Source organism: Rhipicephalus microplus, chromosome 4 (assembly GCF_043290135.1).
Source record: "Rhipicephalus microplus isolate Deutch F79 chromosome 4, USDA_Rmic, whole genome shotgun sequence".
Lineage (NCBI taxonomy): Eukaryota > Metazoa > Arthropoda > Arachnida > Ixodida > Ixodidae > Rhipicephalus > Rhipicephalus microplus.
The window spans coordinates 29,221,623-29,245,497 of NC_134703.1; the positions used below are offsets into that span (position 1 = coordinate 29,221,623).

General features: G+C 45.5%; 1 protein-coding gene across 4 annotated transcripts in view; it reads right to left on the reverse strand.

Annotated features, from left to right (window-relative positions):
* Positions 1-11,948: 11,948 nt before the first annotated feature.
* Positions 11,949-23,875, reverse strand: part of Atac3 (Ada2a-containing complex component 3) — a 30,510-nt gene continuing 18,583 nt past the window's right edge. For 3 of the 4 annotated variants that reach the window (XM_075892406.1, XM_075892407.1, XM_075892405.1), the window contains 6 exons: positions 22,256-22,330; positions 21,686-21,808; positions 19,150-19,256; positions 17,771-17,879; positions 15,895-16,025; positions 11,949-12,238 (listed from right to left, as the gene is read on the reverse strand). In XM_075892406.1, the coding sequence (XP_075748521.1) occupies positions 12,083-12,238; positions 15,895-16,025; positions 17,771-17,879; positions 19,150-19,256; positions 21,686-21,808; positions 22,256-22,330 (701 nt within the window). In that variant the 3' untranslated portion in view covers positions 11,949-12,082. The remainder of the gene's footprint in view (positions 12,239-15,894; positions 16,026-17,770; positions 17,880-19,149; positions 19,257-21,685; positions 21,809-22,255; positions 22,331-23,875) is intronic. The other variant, XM_075892404.1, reaches the window with a different exon arrangement.

Here is a 23,875-nt window from a genome sequence, read left to right on the forward strand (position 1 = left end):
CTACCACTGTGTCCTAAATAACAGATGTTAATAATCATCAAGACACGTGTAGTTTAGTATCAACCAAACAGAATGCGCTCGAAGAAAAACCCAAGTTTAGCTTCCAAGGTAAACTATAACGCTATAGAACCTATAACATGCTAGATATTCCAACCAGGTAAAAAATAAATGATGATGATGTGTGGTGTTTTATGGCGCAAGGGCCAATTGATGGCCAAAGAGCGCCATTTCAATGAGTATAGAGATGCGGACAATGATATGTTGCGTGGCTGTATAGGGGCCTTAAAATTCCTCGCGATAATGCGGGTAAAAACATAAGTATTAAAGGCATGACAGTGGCGTGATATGCATATTAAAAAGGGTGACAAAGGTTTTGATAATAAAAACATGTAAAAATATTTGGCACTAGCACACTTGTCTCATCAGTGCCCTTGTGTCCAAGGGCTGCGAGGCAAGTGCTTTTAAATGTAATCACAGCAGCAGCGACCTCTCTTGAGAGGTCACGCTACGCAATGCCTGGGTAAAATACATCGTAAAAATTGACATCTCTTAAAAAAGCTAACAATGATTTATGGGTGAAAAGTGGTTCCCTACCGACAAACATTGCAGGGTGTAAAGGTATATGTTGTCGGTAGGGTAATGGGAAGTGTTGTCTTCTTAGAGTGTCTAACTGTTTACATTGGATTAAAACGTGAAGAACTGTTAAAACCTCACCACATTTATCACACAATGGTGGATCACCACCGGATAAAAGATGTGTGTGTGTCGTGTATGTGTGCCCTATCCTGAGTCTTGTTAGTGTTACCTCTGTTAGACGTGATTTTGATACTGGTGGCCAATGGCCAAGGTGTGGCTTGATAACGTGTAGTTTGTTTTGTGTGTGTGTATCCCACTTGCTCTGCCAGTAGTCCCTGAGGTTTAGTTTGAGAGACGGCTTAAGATCAAGGGCCGAGATAGGTAAAAAAAAATAAATACATTCGCAACTACGCAGGTACCAATTCGTATGCCGTTCTGTGGAATATTAATACAGTTAATTTCGTCCCAAGTACAACTACGGACACCCTCACACACTCCCTATCCCACCCCCTTCGGCAAGCACGTGCGTAATCGATGTTTTCACAACAGGCATGCGTCGACAACGCCCGTGTTATAATGGAACTCCTTGATGGTTTATACTCAGCCCTGCGCGTACATGCGAGAAAGTTCACTATCAGCCAAACGCCAGTGAAAGCAGTTCTAGAAGTTCAACGAACGACTACGCAAAGTGGTGCCGAGGCTCATCGTCAGGACAAGTCGGGCTCAAACACGTTCCACGCATTCTGTATTTTGCGCTTGCTGAAAGTTCACTGTTTTGCCTTTTTTTTTTCTGTCTCTCTGTGCCTGTTCTCGTTGAGCACCGTTATAGCACTTTTACAGAGTGCTTGTGGACGCTAAGGGGTGATAAAAAATACGCGCATATGTACCGTCTTAAAAACCCCACACCGAATTCTGAAAATACAGAAGAAGAAAAAAACAAACGCATTATATTCTTACCTGGCGTTTCTTGTCTTTCTGGAGCACTTCGTGACGCACGAACAGTGACTCCTGTGACATCAGTACATACTCTCGATTGGTCCCCATTTCCAGGCGCGTTTCTTGTTTCAATTTTGCTGTATTCAGTTCACGCCCACAAATACTGTCATCAATGCTCGGCGCAGACTGCGCCTCAGAATGCTTATTCCAGAGGTTGCGCGATCAAGAGTCAAGCTTATTCCAGAGGTTGCGCGATCGCCACTGATAAGGCTGCTAAGTTCGATGCACGGTGTATACAAGACGGTGCATCCCAAGGATGATCAGTCTCATCAATGGACGACGCTCCGTTGGCCCCTCTAATCCCGTATTCTAGAACGCCCCTTCACTCAACGCTCTTCCTTTACTTGAGGAAGCCGATGGCAGCGCCACCTCTAGGCAGAGAAAGTCACTGCATATAAGATAATTTGCTACTATTCTTGAGTAGCGCAGCGTCATTTTCAGCCGAGCGGTGGCGCAGTGCTCAACTCTGTCAAGTGAAGGGTGGAAGTCGAGTCGAGGAGCGTTTGGGAATACGGGGGTAAGTGCACAGTGTGTATCGCGCAGATGAGATTAAGAAGTTTGCGGGTATAAATTGGCAGCAGCGAGCACAGGACCGGGTTAACTGGCGGAACATGGGAGAGGCCTTTGTCCTGCAGTGGGCGTAGTCAGGCTGATGATGATGATGATGGGTATCGCGCGCAGTCTGACTGTCGTTGCATACTGCGACGTGAATGCGATGCTTCGCGAAGGTCACGAAGAATCGCATGCACCAACAGAACCGTTTTCATGTGTACGCGCCTACCGTAACACCAATATGGCGGCACTTATATCACTCCGTAAAATAGCCTATAGCTAGCAACTTCTAGGACTCGTTTTTCACTTGATGGATGGATAGATGAAGGAAATTTATTGAGGTCCAATAGGTTGTGGTGTCCCAGCCCGAAGCGGGCAGCTCGCACGTTGGAACCGAAAGACCTATAGCCTTTCAGCCGCTTCGCGGGTCCGTTGGACTGCCCATTATTGTCCCTCTAATGTAGGACTGCGCAAAGCTGCGTCCCATCGTTCTTCCCTATTATTATTTCTCTGCGTAACGTGGAGCAATGCCAAAGCATACATGAGCAACATCTATGGTGTCGTGGCAGTGGAATCATTCTTTTACAGTACAATTTTCATATGTACTTCCATTTTTTTTCACTGAGGACTACAAATTATAAGGTAACCCTGTTGTAATGGTTACGGGACGTTCGTCACTATGTTTGCTTATAGCGGACGAGAACGGATTAACATCAACAATTGATGCGAACAAAAGAAGCTTTATATTGCACACTAGAGAGGAAATGACACTTTCTTGTTGAGGAGCTGCGCGAACCAACGGTTCTGCGCCTCCTGCGCGGGGACCACGCCCCCAAGCAGCTGCAGCAGCCCGATGAAGGCCAGCGTTGGGGGCGGCAGGTGCGGCGGAAACACCTACTTGTACAGGCACACCTTGTTCTTCTCGGTTTTGTGCACTTCCTGGTCCAGGAATGGGAACGTCGCAGTTTAGGTCCCCGTCGTCCCGACATGATGTGGTCGTCGACGTGCGCGAGGGCAAAGGTGGCACGGCTGGAACGGCTGACCGCACCCGGATGCGCTACCGTGTGCAGCGCCGTTGAATCGGACGTCGCGACCAACCCAGCAGCCTGGGTCGCAACTCCCGAGGTCCAGGGTCAGGTCTCGGCTCACGAGGACCATGCCCGGTAGGCCTCGCCCACGAACCTGCTCCCGGCCACTGCACCCAGGCAGGAGCCGTTCAGCAGGCCCCGTCCTTGGACCTTGTACAGGCCGACGGACTCGACCTCGACCGGACACACCGGAGCTCGACCTGGCCGACACGTACGGATCCCACGTCCGGCTTAGGAACGCTCCCAGAAACTCGTCCTCTCGAGCGGCGCACTGCTTCGTCTGCCTTCGTGGCCTCAACCCTCGAGCTCTTTTCGCACGTTCCTTCTTCTTCTCCTCTTCTTTTTTTCTTGTTGTCGCCTTCGTGCAACCTGCCCTCCGCTCGTCTTCTTCAGTTTCGGTTTGACGTTCCTCGGCGTCTTTAACTCCTTTCCTTACAATATCCCCCTGCTCAAGAAAGTTGTTTAGGAGGGAAAACAACTTTTTACAAGCGCACGGGGTGGAGTAAACAAAAGCAAAAAAATTGCCCGCAGCTTCCCTCGGGGGAACACTGAGGAGGATGCGGAGCATATAATTGGTTAACGGGGTGTTAAAGTGCGACTTACTTGGGTCGATGGCTAAATTGGTTAACGTGGTTGTGAAATGGGGTGTTAAATTGCGACTTACTTGGGTCGATGGCTAAATTGGTTAACGTGGTTGTAGGAGGGGGTGTTAAATGAGTGAACACGTACACACGTATGCGAAAGGGCGGCGCTGGTCGAAGGGACGTCGATCATTGTGTTTGTGGATTCGTTGGAATTCATTTCACCGCGACCTTGGACGTCGACGCGCCGTACAAACCAACCGACGAGCGGCAACTGAGCGAGCGACCGCCGACCTTGAGTATATATACAGTGCGACGGCGCATGCACTGTCAGCTGTTGAATGTTCTCGAAGCGCGACGGTGCATGCGCGTCCACTGGAGAATCAGGAGAATTGTAGATGTCGAACGCGGTGTGTAGAGGAGGAAGGGTGCACAGATGGTGGAGGAGTGAAGCGCGCGCGGTGTGTAGAGGAGGAAGGGATGCACAGATGGTGGAAGAAGGAGGAGACGGTGCGACGGCGCATGCGCGCGCGTCAGCTGTCGAATGTTCGAGAAGCGGTGCGGACGGCGCGGACGGCGCGGACGGCGCACTACAAGGCGCGAGTATAAGATGCTTCCGCATCTAAAAAATAGCCAAAACAGTAACATTATTTACAAAAGTCCATTGCGTAGTCCATAGAGTCTTCTGCAGACATCCGTTCAACCACGGTCAAGGCTTCTCCCGTTAAACACAAGCTCAGTGACAGGGCCCACTTGTCGGTTGGCCAGCCTTGGCTCGTGGCAACCCTCTCAAATCTCTGGATGTACGCATCCAGTTCATCCCTACTCTCATTGTAGGGCGGAATCATTTTGTGTGGGCTGCGGAAACTCTGACCACCACCCATACTATCGTCCACAGAACTCGTGCTCGGACGCTGCGCTTCTGCGACACGACGTCGCTCCTCGAGCAAGAGCCTTTCAGCCTCCACGCGAGCTATTTCACGCTCATGCTCCACCTGTGCTGCTAGACGTGCCTCCTCTCGATCTTTCGCTCTCTGGTCCCTCATTTCTTTTTCCTCAGCGCTCACCCATGCCAGCAAAGCCTCTCCACTCAGCCCCATCTCCTTCCCTAGCTCAACTAGCTTTCTCTTGTCGTCCATTCTCGTCCGCCACACACAAACAACGTGAGGCTCTCAACCCGCGTTTAGCCGAGGTTGAGCGACCAAGTTAGTCCAAAAGTGACTCGTGGCAAATAAACGTAAGTAGTCACTTGGGTCGCAAAGCGGCTGCATCGCATGTTTTGGCTCAGTCGTCCGCTGCTCGATTTTTTAGTCGCACAACGGCTATCCCAAACCTCTCAACGAATCACACGCAGAGGTGAATTTTGGATGGCGACAGGTATTTGTCGCTCGCAGGTGTGAACATCGGCAGCTATTGGTCGCCAGTCACAAATGGTCGCGCAACCGGTGCAAATCACATGTGTCAAAACAAACGCAACCGGACCATTTCCGCCATTAATGTGAACGACGCTCCCGTCCCGTACGAGACGCGAAACGTCTTTGATTTTGCGAAACTTAGATCGCAATTGGTAACCGTTTAAGGGGCAATGCACCGAAGGGTCTAGGCTTGTCCGTTGTCTTTGCTCATGGAGACGATGAGGATGCATAAAAACACTCACCGAAAGGCAACGTCAGCGCAGACGACACCCGTTGACGCTGATGTCATGAATAAGAAATACACCAGCTCCCCCTAAAGAGTACCGTGTGTAGATGCGAAGCAGAGGGCGCTAACGCATACACTTGCGGTGGTGTTGACACTGGCGCTCATCGTGGCGTTGCACAGAAGAGAAACCTGGGGAGGCGCAAAGCTAGCAGTGATGGAGCGGTGTTTCCTACAGGAACATGGCAATAGCTGCTAATGGGCAATGAGAGACAGAAGGCTCCGACTGGACACAGAGACCTGCAGTCCGCTTTGAGTTAACGCGCACGCTGCGAATTTTCAGATGCGAAGCATGTAACGCCGTACGTACGTGCGTCCGTACGAACGAACGCACCGCAGTTGTTGAAACGGTGCCAAGTAGGTCACGCCGCAGCTGCGCGTTGACGTCTCGCTCCCCTCGCAGGTTCACGCAGACGTCACTCTCTTTCTCACCCGCAGCTGCCGCTTCTCCACCTACTCGCAACACACTTCTCTTCGCTTCACCCTTTCCACCACCCGCAACGCTCGACCACACACCAAGTGAAAACTCTTCCGGCTCGTTTATGTGCGATGAAACTTGCACGAAACGCAACCCGCTTTTCGTGTCTGCGTTTCAAAAAAAACATTTACTCGAGTAAAAGCTACACCGAGTTTCGCTTCAAACCGTTCTTCCAGCCCTCGCGTCGACGCCCGTTTAGACCGGGTCGACGCCATGCGCACCGCCGCTACTTCGCATTCCATCAGGGTTCCCTTCGGGGAGATGGGCCATAATTTTATTGTTCAACAACGCACAAGAGAAATTTCTCGTCGGCGCTATCTTGGAGGTCAAGATCCAGTGCCTATACATATATACGGGGTGGCCAGTGTGAACGGTAGCGCCAGAGCGAGCAGTCGGTTTTTTAAATGCGAATGCATTTCTTACGTCAGGTCACGGTGCAAGAATACTTTAGGTGAGCGAACGCCGGGACAATTCGCTGCCCGATAATGTTCTGCTTCGCTGGGAGCCTGGGAGGTGGCGCTACAAACTTCGTCCCGGCTTCCACTCCTCCCTTCTCGGTGTAGGAAAGCCCCGTGATGTAGGAAAGTAGCGGTGCTCATTTATCGCGCTGACAACACCCTCGCCGCATCGTCAACCGCCTCCCTTATCACCCTTTTTCGCAGCGCCACTCTATGCGTGTCGCGTGGTTGGTATCGCACGATTACTCGATTTTCTCGGATCTGGAAACCGTCGCTCACGTGCCGGATGTGCGTTGCGGAATTTTCCAGCAGCCCGCCATGGTCCTCAGTCTGGCGAGCCATCTATCGGCACGCCGCAAACGAGAACATAATCGGTCCGTCCCCGCCAAGCGCTCGATTCGCGCCGTTCACTCACCTAAAGTATTCTTGCACCGCGCGTCAGGTATCCGGCGTTGTCCGCGAGCCGGCAGGTGTTATCTCTCCGCTCTCACTCCATCTCCCATAGCAACAGCTGCGGGTGCGCGCGCGCTTATCCTCACACCTAGCAACTGGGGCATGTGGTGCGAAAGTTTGTAGGAGAGGGTAGATGCAGTGCTTCACCGCTCCTTTTCTCGCCGTTCGCTCCCTCTCCTTCCTGCACCCCACTTTCCCCTCCGCTCGCACCCCACTCGACGGTTCGCTGGCTGGGCGCCTCTCAACATCGAGTTTCCTAATATACACTAGAGGGAACTCTGGCGCTAGTGTCTATGGGAGCTGCAACGCACGGCGCTTCAGCAAGCATGGGAATGATGGGTAGTACACGCATTTGTCTAATTTTCGTACTTCTGGCTCCGCGTGTGTTCGCGTGGCTTAGAGCTGTTTTTCGCGAAAAATAAATTAGCAAATGTTCAGCGTTTACGCTTCACGACCTTATTATTTTAGGCTTATCATTTTGAATCGAGTCACAAAGTTCAAAAGGGATCGTTCTTTCCTTCAAAACAAAACCGTAACCAGCAATAACGAAGCCGCAAGTACGATTCACCACCAGCAAGTACGAAGACTAGGCAAATGTGTGTACTACCCATCCTTCCCATGGTCGGTGAACGATCGCAGCGCCAGATTACCCTCTAGTTAATTTTAATAAACTCTATGCCTCACAAGAACATCTGAAAATGTGTGCTCGAGACGCCGCTGTGAAGTTATGAAGCGTGGAAGCTTGGGCAAGTTGGTGGGACATAACTGAATGCAGGAACAGCGCAACGCCGAGAACGCTGCTTGTTTTGTTCTCTTCATAGTATTTTGTAACCGTGTACGCTAGCTACTGGAGCTGTAAACGCACACCACGTTTCTCGCGACAGAAAAACGCCACGTGCGGCGAATGGCGCTATTGGCTGCACGGTGTAAAAAAAAAGAAAAAGCAAACATTATTCTTCTAACGCTGGCTTCTCACGTGCGAAACGCCGTTATGGACGCTACTCAGTGCATTCGTATTTCCTTCACGATTCCCTTCAGGGAGATGATGATGATGAACAAACTTTATTTAATTTGCAGAAAGGTCCTCTTCCCCTTTCATTCAGGGAGATGGGGGCATTTTTTTTTTCTTCCACCAAGAAACTCGCTAGTAGACGCTGCCTGCGTCAGCGTTGCGAGGCGAGGGGGAGTGTCGAAGGGCAACGAGAGAGGGAGGGAACGTACGTGCTCAATGAGGGGGTGAACGCAACGCCACCGAGAGGAAAGAATTTCCTCTAGGTGGTGTTGGTGAACGCCTCGGGATGGGGTGCCTAGAGGAGAGAGGAGGAGCGAGCGTAGGCTTGCAGACCCTGAGTAGGCGTTGCAAGGCGAGAGAGGGGGGGGGGGCGTAGAGGAGGTGACACAGGAGGAGGGGACGCGCATGCGCAGTAAGGGTAAGCCTGCCACTGAACTTGACCATAAGATGCTTCGCATCTAATAAGCGCCTTCTAGACCACACATTCTGTTTCTGCCACGATTGAAAACGAATGTGAACACGCTCTCAAGCGTGAAAGGCAACGCCAATGCAAGCTAGCTACCCTGCAGTGGAGACTTCGCGAAGCAGCGGCAACGCCGACAAGTTGCTACTCCAGAGACCAGACGTTTTTGGAGACCATTTCACACCAGTTTACAAGTCTCCCTGAGGAAAAAAAATAGTTATGATAAGTTTAATATGCATGCATGTTTTAAAAAACAATACGAAATCCCTCCATCTCCGCGAAGTGAATGACGAGTAGGTGGAAGCTTGAATGCTTATCGGTAAAACCGTGAAACTATCGTTGGAGCACGCCGGTAGTGTTGGCACCGGACTGGTCGTTGCGGACGGAGGCGATGGTGAAATCGTTGTCAAACCACAAGCGGTCGCATGCCTGACAGTTGTGGCCGAACGAGCGACCGAGGAAGTCGCGCTTAAAACGCGCGTCGGCGCCACTATCCTCAAGTAGCGACCGCTTTCGGCGCTTGACCGCCGATTTCCCCGCACGCTTCCGATTCCAAGTTCTTTGCCTGTGTTTGCGTTAAAGTACACTGTACTTGCGTGCATAGAGTTTCCCACAATACTAACTAGAGGGAACTCTGGCGCTTGTGTCTATGGGAGCTGCAACGCACGGCACTTCAACGAGCATGGGAATGATGGGTAGTACACACATTTGTCTAATTTTCGTACTTCTGGCCTGCTTCTGGCTCCGTGTGTTCGTGTGGCTTGGAGCTGTTTTTCACGAAAACATAAATTAGCAAATGTTCACCGTTCGTGCTTCACAACCTCATTCTTTTGAGCTTACTATCTCGAATCAAGTCCCTAAGTTCGAAAGGGTTCGTTCTTTCTTTCAAAACAAAACCGAAACACAGCAATAAACGAAGCCGCAAGTACGATTCGCCGCCCGCAAGTACGAAGACTAGGCAAATGTGTGTACTACCCATCATTCCCATGGTCGCTGAACGATCGCAGCGCCAGAGTGCCCTCTAGTTAATTTTGAGAAACTCTGTGCTTGCGTGCCGCCTCTGCTTCGCGAGCTCTCGCTTGGGGATCCGCTTGTCAACGAGCCCGCTTTGCTTCGGCTGCGCGAGCCGTCGCCGCTGCCGCCACCTCCGGATCGATGCTGGCGCTGGCTTGCAATTGCTGCCGACGCCGGAGTCAGTCTCGCGAGCTCTCACCGAGAGGTCTTGGTGGCGGGCCCACATTGCGAGCTTCTCGCGCCGTGCCTTCGCTTCCAAGGTGTTCATGATGAGTAGCAGCGTGGAGATGTGCACTCACTGAGCTCCCGGCCATCAGAAAAAAAAAAAAAGCACGCCAAAAGCGCTCGCCTCAAGAACTAGTGAACACAGCGCGTCGTGGGACTTGTCCCGAGCAAGAGGAGCTTCACCCCTAAAGAAGGCAGGAAGAGGAAGACGGAGCTTGCGATGAAAAATCCGTGAGCAGGATGTATGAGCTGGAGGCTCCAGCAGACATCCACTAATAATTTTCGAGGCTTAACGTGCCAAACCACAATATGATCGAGACATGCTGTAAGGGCTTCAGAAATTTGGCTGCTGCAGTTCTTTGACATGCACCTCTGGCCTCAAGCATTTCAGCTTCTATCGAAAATTTGGCCGGAACGAGATCCCGCAGTATGCGGGTCGGCAGTCAAGTACAATAGCCACTGGACCACCTGTGGCGGGTGACACACGCCCATTTATGAATTTTAGGGGACGAACTCCTTAAGCCGTGGGTCATGCATCCCTGATGTATGTAGTAGCAGTACTAGGTAGCTACCTCTCGATGAAAAGATGCAAGAGCATCTTTTCATCATATATACATCATATATTCATATTCATCATATATACATCATATATTCATATTCATCATATATACATCAAATATTCATATTTCATCATATAGGAGTGTTCACTAGACGGATGCACGGACAGACAGACAGACGGATGCACGGAAGGACACTACGCCCCACTCATCATCATTCACTTCGTGGATATACCGTGATTTTTTAATATGGTTATGGACGGTTCCGTATGTTGTGTGTCAAGTACTGGCATGAATACAACTCAGGTTAGATTAGGTTATACGTCTCAAGCCTTATATGTCTCATGCGCAGGTGGCCTTGAGTGAAAAGTTGGCGTCACCACAACATTGCATAAATGTAGAACTAAGGTTAGAACAAAACCAGATGCAACGACTCATCACACTCTGGCATTACGTTCGGTCTTCAGTGCGTCACCACTAAGAATTTTACCTTTGAGTCCGCGATATATTTTACGATATCCTCGACATTATACTTATCCAGAACTACCACCCTATAAGAATGCATCTTGCATGAAGGTTGGCATCATGAAAGACGATTTTTAAAGAAGTACTGACATGATTTCCAGGCACTCCTAAAGGGACATTTCTCGTCTCCATGATATGCACCATCAACGCACTCTGTACAACAAAGCCAGACAATGTGCATAAAATATTTTACTCTGGAAAACAGCCCCATCATAATTGGGATTACTAGGATGAATCAACACAGTTCACCGATTTTGCGAAGTCTGCATGTAGCCTATATATAATCGCAGAAATTGCTGTCGGAGTCGCTGGACGACAACTTGCTTCTTGTTGATAACATGAATAACAACGTGCGAATGCCAGCAAATGACAGAACTGGTGCTAGTATCTCGCAGTGTGGCGTCAAAAAGCCATGCGCAAACACGCTGCAACGCGTACGTGTGACCAGGCCTTAAGCCCAAGCCTCACGTACATGTTAGAGCACAAGGCATGCCTTCTTCCTATGCATGCCCTTTCTCTACGGAGGGAGAGTGTAGGCAGCTTCATGTAGCTACTCAACCTCTTTTTCATTAGGAAGACAACACAGCACGGACTTAACACATCACGTGCTGATGCGTCGTAACGCGTACATGCAATTGGTGCTTTAGGCTTCTTTTTATGAGCACCGACACTTGTTGGTCCTCATCATAGGCGCCTGTGTCGTGCACCTCGAGCCATATGACTTTCGTATTTCGTCGAGGCTGGATGAATTACTTTGAAACCTTCACCACAGATATAGAGAAAATGGAAAAGATAAATATGAAATAAAGCGTGTAACTTCAGAGCATGCTGTCATTGCAGAAAATGAAATTTCAAAATTAAACAAAATGTGACTAAATAAAATAAAAACGAAAAATTTATAAATATAAACGAAGAATTAAGAGTAGTCTGTAACTGCACATACATATATACATCTTTCAAATTCTTTGCCTGAAAGGCACACTTGACTTTGAGAAAATAGACTTAAAACACATGCATGAACTGGGGGGGGGGGGGGGGGCACACCTACCCCCACCTCTGGATTTGCAATCACTAAACTAGGCTCAACATAAAAAATTACAGCCTACTGAAGTGAAGAACAACAGATCCGCATTAATAAGAGCCAACACACAATCAAGCCAAGCAAAGTACTTTCCTTGGCTCTATTGTCAGTTGGCTGTCAAAGAATTGTGTCTAACGAAGAAAATGGAGCCATTAGGCTACCCTTCTTATTTTCATTAACAGAACTGCATGTTCATTATAAAAACAGTGAGTTTATTGTAATGTGCAGTATGTACAGGCAGTAAAAAAAACAAGACAGCCCTCTCTTCCCCAAGAAGCCCTGTTGAGATGACGATGGCCGCACAATGCTCTTGCTCCTCCTCCTTTCAGCTGCTGGACTTCATCTCCTCCAGCTGCTTCTTGTACTGCTCCGCTTCATGAGACTTCTGCTGCAGCTGAACCTTGTACTGCTCAGCCTGTCTACGAAGGGCCTCCAGTTCCCGCTGGAGCTTGTCCTTCTCCTGATCCACCGGGGATTTGGCCTGTGCGAGGTCAGGTCACACCACAAACACATGAGGTCAATGAGATAGCAGTTGGTACGATCTTGGTACTGGCACAAAAAGCAAGCACGCGATACGGTTGCAACAATTTATTCTTGCAACGTGATTGCTTTCTCATACCTGACAGACATCAGTGCAATATAAATGTGTTATTGTGCACCATAGGTTACTGTGTAGTACAGTGAACTCTCGCTAAGAAAAACTCTGTTAAGACAAATTCTTCCTTGAGACGAACAACATGGGAATTGTTTGGTTTCCCATAGACCCAATGGAAAAAAAAAAAATCTGCTTAAAGGGCCACTAAAGTCGTATAACAACTTACGTCAGAGCGAAAGCTCAATGCATGACAACATATAAAACAATATTATCAATAACAGTGCAATTAACGAGAAATTAAGGTAAATGCCCAAGAACACAAGCGCCACAGTAGGACATTCTCAAAATGATCCCAATGATATCAGATGGACTGCCAATAATTAATCACTAGTAATCGATCTAACAGCACTAAATAAAGAACCTTCCATGCATCAAGAGACGCAATAAAATGCTGCTTGTTTGTTTCTGTTTGATTCATGAAAAAAATAACCGCCAGACGTTACTGTGGGGAAAGGCGCGAGTGGTTCAAAAATTCAATTTTGGCGTAGTTACACTGGACAGATGGTGCCATCTAGCGGGGCCCAGTTGAAACAAAAAAAATCGTCTGCAATCTCGAAGCCAATAAAGGGAAATGGATCAATGGCCGTTGTTGCTGCTGTGGCTCCCGCTGCTTTCGGTCTGCTGCTACTAACGCAGTAAAGCCGGGCAATGTTGTGAACGGCAACAGTGACGTGAGTCGGTCCGGTCAGTCCAAAGGTGGGTAGTTTGAAGAGCGCTAACCCGTTGCGAACCATTAAAACGTGTGATTTTATTTTAAAATAGGTCCTTCCGTGGCACAAAAGTAACACTACGCGGTTTCTGGACCGCTACTTCAACAATCAACGTCACTTTAATAGTTGCCTTTAGTGTCTTTTTAAGATGAACTGCATAACAGGCCTTTTCTGTTAACATGAACTCTCGCAGCAACCGACAACAACGGCAATTCTACGCAACGAACATTGTAGACTTGGGTGGGGCAGTCAGGCAAATGAGAGAAAGCAAAAAGAAAGAGAGAAACTTCCTGGTGCAGTGACGTAAAGCAAATTGCGATGTGGAAGGAGGAAGCGAGATAAGCAGAAAAGAAAGGGCAGTGCATAAAGCTTGTACCTCCTTCACCCCTAGTCTGTAGCAGAAAGGGCCGGCTTTATTAGCAAGGAAAGCAACAAAAAGTGTTCAGGCTTTTCTTATAGACTTAATGAAAAAAAAAGTCTCCTTCAGGTAAACCGCCTAACAGGCCTAACATGGACCTTTAAGGCACTGCACCCTTTTACTCTTCCCATGTTCTCCAGCTCCCCGACAGGAGTACAATGGAGAACAAAAGAACCCAAGAGCTTGGCTGGAGAAAATGCAAGGGGAAAAAGTGCCAAAGGAAAGTGAAGGTGGGAACAAAAATTGTCTGCACATTATAATAACATATAATGTGCATACATTTATCTTACACATGCAATGAAGGCCTATCCAAAAGTCATATCATAGCCAAGCTCATGGAAAGTGACCAATTAGAAGAATAAATGTTTCATTCTTTGAAGGAAAATTGTGCTTGTCACTCCCCCTTCTTTGTTTTTCTAATCGTGAAAATAGGGTCATGCTATTCTTTCATTGTTAAAACATGGTAGCAATTTATTCATGAGCACATTTATTATGAACTCATGAAATTGAGTGCTCATTAGATTCGAATAAGTACTGTACATGAAGGCATAGATAGTTTTTATCCAGGTAAGCCAAATAAATGCATTTTCTTGTTCTATTCCTCCCCATCATAAGTATACTCCATTCAGTGTTTTCAAGCAACTTATTTAAACGCACTTGGCATGTTAGCATTTCTTTTTTTAGGGGGCACTTCTAATAAGACAAGCAAATGAGTCTGGTCTTAATGGGAGTCTTCGGTATACCCGGTGACTGAAGGGTAGTGACAATCTGTCCACTGTACGTAACCTCTTCTGCTACTGCATGCAAAGCAAGCCTTCTTGCATATATGAAGATTTCATGTAAGCCACATAAGCGCCGCCGAGTCGGGCTATTAGAACTCTGGTCCTCCTTTGTACATTGTGACATGAATCATCAAGGCCATGAAACAACGAACGCATCAACCCTACCTGTTTTTATGCGTGTGCATCTACAAAAGCACTATTCATTTTGTTGTCATAAGTACAAAACGGTAAGGCTAAGAGCCTAATATGGCAGCACCGAGACCCAATCGTAAAATAATTTATGATATTTGAGAATGCATGCTTACACATATTTCAACAGCTCTTTCTTTTGTTTTTCAATCAATAATCTATTCAGTATGCGCACAATCCTAATTCCTGTAGGTTTATTTTTTTTTTCAGCAGTTCCTTTATTTTCTCTGTCTTTACAGTAGGAACTTTTTCAGTCACCCATTAACAAACAAGGTGTGGCAAATAGCCTTGTTTCAGCAAATGAGGCTAGATAAGCTCAAAATACTTACCTTGTATTCAGTGCTTTGAGTAATAATTGATATGTGGGGTTTAATGTCCCAAAACCACCACATGATTATGAAAGATGCCTTAGTGGAGGGCTCCGGAAATTTCGACCACCTGGGGTTCTTTAACGTGCACCCAAATCTTGCTTTAAGTAATGACTGTCTAAGATTACTAAAGGTAAGGCAGTTGAGACAAAAATATCAATGTGCTGTGCTTTTGACTGACTAACGTTCATTCCTCTTGCTGAGCGAGATTTGTAGTACTAAAGGCAAGCACTAAAATTTATTACATATTTACTATAATGGCAATTTATGACATATAGTTATTATAAACACACCCACTTGTTGTGCAATTCACATGTTTTGATACCTGATGCGATTCTAGGTTTCTGCCACATGATATTACATGCGTTAAAGAGACTCCTTCTGTTACATGACATTCATGTAGTGTTGTTTCCTAAAGCAGATTCAAGCAATAGTGTGGCGCTATGATAGAGCACCTGCATGCCACACAGACAACATGGGTTGAATTCCCACTTCGAATTGAAAATTTTTATTATTTATTTTCTTTGCATCTTCCTTGATCTTTCGGTCATAGACAAGATGACAATTTTTCGCTCACAAACAACACTGACGACACAGACGCAATAATTTCTGCGAAATGGGCTCTTTAACATTGTTGCATCAATTTTATCGCACAGTTCGAGTGTAGGCCAACGCCGTAAATCCACGCGAGCTTCTTTGAGGTGAAGCATTCCATGTTGTCATGGCATGAGCATTTTATTACTACAAATTAACTTCCCTTACCACAATACTTTAGGTGGGTGAGCCAGTGTGAAATAAATAAAATATAGTGAGGCTGTTCAGGGTATTAAACTGTACTAGATAGTTACACTTAGCGCAGAATAACGTGAACAGTGCAATACACAACAGATAACGGGGACAGATAACACTGTCCTGTTAGCACCATTTATTGTGTCCCCTCGCATGTTCAAAAGAAAAAAAAAACGCAAGTCTGGCAGCTATGCACTTGGCTAACATTCGCACATCTCGCACTTGCCTGAGATTCTGTCACAACAATAGGTGCAGCTGCCGACTTCCCATTAACTTTGTCGGGAATGGACACCCTCTTTACGCGCTTTATGGGCGGCTCCATGGGATTCTTGATGATCATGTGCGAGGCGCTGCCATCTGCACAAAGGGTTCAAAAATCATTTGCACATGTCGGCGAACATCCTCTGTGTGACTCAACCGATCAGCTTCTGTCCATTGGATGCATTCTTTCATTTATGCATTCACTGATAGTCTCGATTTCATCATTAAACCGCCCCTACACCACTCCAAAAACGAGAGAGTGGTTTTTCATCTTCACTACCCTTCCCTCAGGCACAACCTCCTCTATGCCACATATTTCATAAAAACGTGCCGGCGGTTTCAGCGCTATGCTTTGAGCCTATGAGGATTTCGTGCTTCTTTGGCTACGTGCTGTTCTTTTTCTATTTCAGCAGCTGAAAATGCACAATACAAAGTGAAGTCACTTTGTAGTGTACAATAGTCAGGGAGAGACAAGGCAGAACAGGCATGAGACCGGGATGAGACTATTCACAGCTGATGTCACTTGTATATGGACCAACCAAGAGTTAACTTTCTCATGATCTCAAGTGAACGGACTGCTGGCACCAAGAATTGAGCCGAAAGAGAACAACACACTCGTTCTTTGCATTTTCTGAGGTCGTTTAGAGGCTCTTTAATAAGGTGAGCACTGAGGTAAGCAGTTTGATTTTACGCGAAAAATTATGGTCGAGGCATATGCTATCACTAGGCAGTGGACGAGCCGCTACAAAAGTGAATACATAGAGGATTTGTCAAAATTACAATTTTACCGTCGTAAGCTTAAAATACGACACTCGTAGGTCATTACTTGCTCGATTCTGTCCAAATATCTGCTTCCTTAATTCATAGTTACAATGAACTGTGGCACTACAAAGATAGCTATGACAACAACAGTTCAAACGATATCGTTTCCAGCAGGCAGCACTGCCCTTAATTCCTCCCGTTTCACTGATGGTGTGGGACGACAGTTGTAGCCAGAGATATATTTCCTGGCTTGCAGTGCACCACTGGCTAACTTTGTGGTACCACTGCAAGCCAGAAAAGATGGTAGTACACTAAAGGGAGAAGTCCATCAGTGACCAATAACCGAAAAAAGCCTTTCACTAATTCAATAATTTCCAAGCTTATGCGAACATTTGAGTACTTTAAATATTGAAACCAATATTACAGTATTCAAATTTGCTTTGAAATAAATTTAGATTATACTAAATTTTAAAGTATTCGAAATGATCAAATCGGCATATGTAAACTGCATGTAACCACCTGTGGGGGTGACTTCACCTCAATGGAGAGGTGCTATTGTGAATACACTTTTACAAAATAAAATACACACGGCTGCAAAGCCCTACCTTAGAATTAAATTAACATATTACCCTGACATCAATCCATAACTTTTTAAATTTAAAGACTTGTTATACTTGCTTATATGGCTTAAGTATATGATATTTCAATACGTAACTTACCATACAGGTTATCGCTTGCATTATACTGAAGTTCAAGGCCTGTTACTATTCAAAATTTTTCCCACTTAGAACAAAAAGTAATTACATTGGTACATGCCTTGTTTCAGTTTAAAAAAATATCGCATAGGCTAATTTTTGTGCAATGAAAAATGTGCTCATTTTTCTTTATACCATGTGATATACAGAACTTGAACTTAATTCGAAATTATCCGACCAAATCACTATTCATTTTGGAATCGCCTCGAACCTAAAATATGCTATTAGCACAAGCCTAGAAATTTCACAAATTTTAACAAACTACGTTTTGGCATGCATCACCACCAAGAAGCACATTCTTACACCCTTTCCTCTCGCTATTACCTGCTGCCTTCAATGTGGCACCAGAAACGACGACAAATGGTGACTGGCCAGCACCCGCAGTGACTAGAGACGGGATCTGTGACTGGTCGGTCACTATGGCAATCACTTTCTGTAAAGCAAGAAAAAAAAAAGCAATCGTCTGACGAGCTGCATTCAAAACCACTGTACATTACTTTTGCTCTTCAGTTTTCTGATAATGCACTTGTTTGTGAACATGAATGCTCACATTTTTTTTTCAGTTTTCTTTTCCACTGTTTTGCCCCATAAGACAATTGGCTCATATATTTATGCACATAACATGCAATGCTCGCAGGTAATCTAACATCCTACGTGAAAACATTGCACAAGGCTATCAGATAATCAAATGAGTTATAATCAACGCCTTGATTTCAATCAACACAGCAAAGAAATGATTCATGTTAGATGTTGCACTGATGCAAGACAAATCTGCACTCAAACCTCAATATAACGAACACGGATATAACAAAATATTGGTTATAAAGAAGTAAATGGAAAATAGTCTTGCAATAGGTGTATTGTTAGAAATAAAGCTTTATAGCAAATTTTCGGATATAACAAACTTATTTTGGAGTAAGATGCAACTTTATTATAATGAGGTTTGAGTGTATATATAGGCTACAGTAACATTGTCAGCACGTTGGCAATCACTGCTGCTGACTGTCGTGGGTGGCCCAGTCAGTGGCATCATGGCACCAAGCAAAAAAACTTCATGCCAGTCACAAAAAGATGCATGCAATGTTTCCTCTCTTTTGTGGAATTTCGCGCATGGTCTGGGGGTTCTTTAACCTGCACTTACATCGCACAGCACACCAACATGGCCTCCATCTAAACGCTACTGCCCCGGCCTTGCTTGAACCTACGTATTTCAGGTGAGTAGTGTCAGTAGAAAACATGTAATGCTTATGACGGCTCAAAAACACCTCGCATAACCAACATGACCACTGGGGAAAAAAAAACTACTGGCACATTACTCGTGACAATAAAGCTTACTGAAAATGAAAAGTAGCGTCCCCTAGACAGCCTTGCCAGCCAAGGATGATCCAACGCAGCTTCTGAAACTGGAATACTTGTGCACGCTTCTAATCCTTGAAGCAACACAATTAGTCACTGGAAGCTAAATTTGACTAAGCCAATGAAAAATAGCAGCCATCTTAGTCAAGCAGCACGGCTAAAAATGAGCGATGTATTTAGAAAAGCTGAACATTCAGGCATAAATTAATTGGGAAAACTCGGTAACGAAAATGCGTTGGTGCTGTATAGAAACTTTGACGGTGCATTTATGAAGTCCGAGAAATTCGTTGGGGAAAACAACTATGCAGCTGCTCAAAAAATTTTAAAAAAACTTGTTGGAAACCCACCTGGTTTCCAGCAGGGGTTGCGTTGGAGAGGGAAACTTCATTGGTGGTTCCATCAGCAGCAACCGACTGCTGATCCTTCACCCAGTTCAAGGCTAGTTTACCAGCATCTAAAAATAATCGAATATGACGAAGTTAAAAAGAATGACGCATAGAACTACAGAAAGTCAAGCTAGGTGGTAGGCATTCATCGTAGAAAGAGCTGGGTGCACACACAGACGCAAGTGACACATAGCAGACCCCAGAAACACAGCTGCAAGGTTTTGTTGCTGCAGAACACAAAATACCAAAAATTCCTCCTAGCACGTTCTGGAATGCCAGTGCCACACATCAATCAGAGGTGCACTTAGGCCAATGTAAATGTCCCTTTTTAGGCTTGACATTTAATGTTGAGGTACAGTAATGAAAAGATGGCTTCAAAATGCCCTTTCTCGATTCTTCATTTCTTAAGCGTGCAATATTTGCGTTGTCGGGTTTTTCTACAATAATGACTGTATGGGGTTTCCTGCGTCAAAACTACAATGTGATACACCGGACTAATTTTTACTGCCCTAGATTTTTCTATGGGCACGCACATCGCCTCCACTGAAAATCGGGCTGTCATGGCCAGGAATAAAACCTGTCAACTTGAGCTAGTCAGCATGAAACCTTACATGCTAAGTCGATTCATCGGGTGTTTCTTTTTACCTGTTACTAAGTGTTCACACCCAACTTTTCACATTTTCCATTAGTGAAGCTTGCAAGGCAAGTCGGAGAATCTTGATGGTAAGAACAGTGCCAACGTAGAGCACAGGACAATGAAAGAATGCGCATGACGATACGAGTGCCAACTGTGAACACTTCGTTTCTTGCATTTGCCACCTATAAATACCTACACAATTGTAATGTTTCTTAACGTTTCATAACATTTGAAGAAGCACGCAGTGCTGCCTGTGCTTTCTCATGTGTTTTGTCGTGTATAGTGCACGGTGCATTTCCATACATTATGAATCAAGCCTGGCTTTATGTTTTGTATCTACAATTGTTTGTTGTTGATAGTTCATGTAGGTATTTAGACATGGCAAACGCAAGAAATAGTTTATAGTAGTCAGAGCTAGTGTTGTCGTGCATGTTCCTTCCTTGTACTGAGCTTTACGTTCTTGCACCCAGTTTTAACCATCACATTTTTTATGGCTTCTGTTTTTCGTGGCACAGCTCAAACATGCAATAATGAAATCAATGGGGAAATTAAAATAATTTCACCTTTGCGGTAACTTTGTTGGCTTGAGAATGCTGCAGAAAAAACAGTGAATTGACTGAAAACACATTTTCTTCCCGAAAGCCAATAAGCTTACTCTGCCGAGCCTTTCCTTGCAGCAATTTCGTAGCTCTCAACCACCACTAAAAAGTGGTCCATTGCAAAGTTGTCATCGTGCTCGTCGGAAAACGAGCGAATTATGTCCAAGGCATTCGACACATCCTGCAGGGTCGTTATATCTCCGGCTAATCCAGTCTTGGATCACCGAGATCGCTGCCTAGCACACGCTACAGCTTCATCGGCAATTTCCTGTACAATAAAGTCTTCATACATGCAAATGAACTCACTGACACTTAGGCCATCCAGAATTTTGTTAGCCACGGCACAAAGTTTGCCCAAAGCAATAGTCAGTGATGTGTCCGCCTACGAAGCAGATGTTTCTGCGTCAGCCCAATAAAACAATAACACGTGCCCACTGCAAAGTCACCTCAGATTCTAATGGCTTGTTTTTAGAAATGTAGTTTATACTGCTCATTAAATGTATTTTGGGTTTCGACACTGTGCGATTACCCATGCCGATGGGCAAACAATCGTCATCATCGTTGCCACAAGCTTTTTTTAGTAAACAATGATGGCAACGACTGCTCGAGTGCGATGTGGCGATAGTTTTGCATGAATGGGATAGTGTACCATGAATGCATTTGAGCAGTTTTTAAATGCAGTTAATGTTACGAAAGTAGATTATTTGCACACTCTTGCTTAAAAATTTTGTGAATGAGGGGCTGCAGTAAAAATATGCTTCGTAGTAGTGAGAACAAAATGCATTGAATCCTATGAGCGTTCGCCAGCACCCCAAAAATATTTTGTTGGAGTGAGAATTAGTTTCCTTGGGATTTCATTATAGCAGGTTCCAACTGTGTGATAGGTACTAGAGTTCCTAAAATGCTAAGTTTGTTACTTGATTGGAGCTTGGTGCGATCATACTTAGAGTAAAAGCAGAAAAATCATGATTACACAAACCAATAACTCAGTGCAGTTATAAGATGACAAAGCACTGTAAGTACGTCAGCATGGGCATGAGCTGAGCCAGGTATACTTAACAACTTTGTAAGGCACTGCAAAGCCAAGTTAAGCAGCGACATTTCAAACAGGTGCACAAGCAGTCAAAGATATATAATAGTGAAATAGTTAAATTAAGAGCACGACTGCTTCCTTGTCATGTGGAAATGAGTAAAAGCTAACATGAAATAGCCCACAGAGATGGAATGAGCTGCAATGACAAGTGGTATCTACAAGTATCACCTGTGAGTGATATCGTTTGGCCGCCTTCCAACGCTGAAGCCACAATGGTGGAGTTGTCTGCAGGCAGCATTGTAATGCCATGCGTCTCGAGCCACTGAACAGCTTCATTCGAAGACAACGTTGCTAGAAGAAGCACCAAAAGATGGGAAAAAAATCAGTGCACTTAAGGCGCGAAAACATGCAACAAGCACTTCGACATACACACAACGTTCCCACAGGTGCACAATGCACATCAATTCTGTTACCGTAACAGATCATCAATCATTACCAGGTCGACACACTGGATGCCCCCTGAAACTTCCCTTCTGATCACTTAGCTATGTAATTGTGCCTAGTATCTACCCAAGTTTGTCCAGTTCCCTCTTCTCATCACTCCATGCTTATCCTTCAGCATTACTAAAATACTAAAAGTGAAAAATAAAAACCCCCAGCAAGCTGCAGGTAAAGAAGCACACCAACTGACACAACAGACATGCCAGCTTGCAACATGCACCCCATAAACAAAGCAACAGTAGCTAGAGATTGAGAGAGAACAGAGCTAAAAGGAGAGAAGAGTGAAAGCGAGCTCACTTGCATTGGGGGCAGTGGCCTCTGCAAGCGCTGCAAGAGTAGCCAGGACAGAGGGGCTTCCCTGGTCACTGCTCACTGAGGCCACAGGCAGAGAGAGAGAGAGACCCAGCACCAGGTGCAAATTAGTGATTAGCAGCACTCCTCACAAACAGAGCAGAGCCCATTTGCAGGCTCGCACACTCTACAATGGTTCAAGGTACAGCTAAGGGGCCATACCAAACTCACACCATGTACTCAGATGCTAGTGTGCAGGTGCCCTTCCACTGAAATCAAAGATTTCTGCCCCTCCTGATGCGTGTCCAAAGTGCAACATCCTCATCTCAATACACACACAGACGTAACAAATATGCAAATTATCAGTATATTGGTCCCAAGTGCATTCATTCTATTTTTATTCCAATTGACACTGCATATCATATGACCTTCATGAAACACGATAGCTCGTAATGACGAAGACTAGTGTCATCTTCGTACATGTTACTCAACGTGTCACTAAAATGTTATGTTTCTTAAGTGTTCAATTTATTTCTAAAGTACTGTCTTAATCCCATCCGTGCAACTTATGTGAGGCCAAGTACCAAACACGAAGAGTTTAAATAGTGGCCCATTATAGACGTACAATATCAATAACTGGTGTGCAAGACTGTTTTCACCAAAAAAAAAGCATATAAACTAGTTACAAATGAGAAGTACATATGCTGCTGAAGCAATCATGCCCAAGGTAGTGGCTGTACTCATTTTTTTTTTTTTTATTTATGCCTTTGATAGCACCTAAGCAGACAATACGGGCATTCAATGGTTAGCATTGACGGTAAATCGGGCTAGTTAGTTGTTCATGATCGTAAAATAACAATGTGAAAAACGACAAAATACATTGAGACAAACAAGTTCGAAGTCGGCACTCATTTGTCTGCGTTCATCCATTTTCTTGCCCGGTAATTTACAATCAGTGGCTAGAAGAAAGTATGACGAAAAACCTTGAAAAAGACCTCCAAGCTTTCTGGCATGCCTGGAGAGGGCGTACTTAGAGGGAGACGCGGGTCGAAAAACCCGAGTTATTTTCAAAATTACCGATTTTTTATTTCTGCCTGTTTTGATAAAATTAGTACCTCTACTGTTATAAAAAAAAATACAGGTTGAGACTTAACTGGAAATGCTTTAAAATTGCATCTAAAGAGCACAAGGTGCCTGTTAAAAGGTTCAAAGTGTGCAGTCTTCGAGCACCTTGCCGCTAATAATGCGCCGCCGTTCGCCATTGTTGATCGCATTAGCCGGAAAGTCGAGCCTCACTCTTCAAGCAACAACAGTTTCCCTTGCTGATGCGGCACAAGAAATAATTTAAAAAAGCACGCTTCTGCGCGTTTTTCGAGCGCCTCGACTGGCTTATCACGTGGTACGGATCAGGGACCGCCGTTGGCCGCTGCGCACCTGTATGTGCTGTGAAGCCTATTTGTGGGGTCCATGTCTTGTCGAGCAGTGCAGTTGAACAATGCTTTTCTCGTGTAATTATCCCCATTATGAATGAAAAAAGCATTGCTCGCAAGTGAAAGCCGTTGTGAGGCGCGCTCTGTAGAAATAGGCTACAAGCAGCTGGTCCGATTTGCGGCAGTTGTTAGCTTG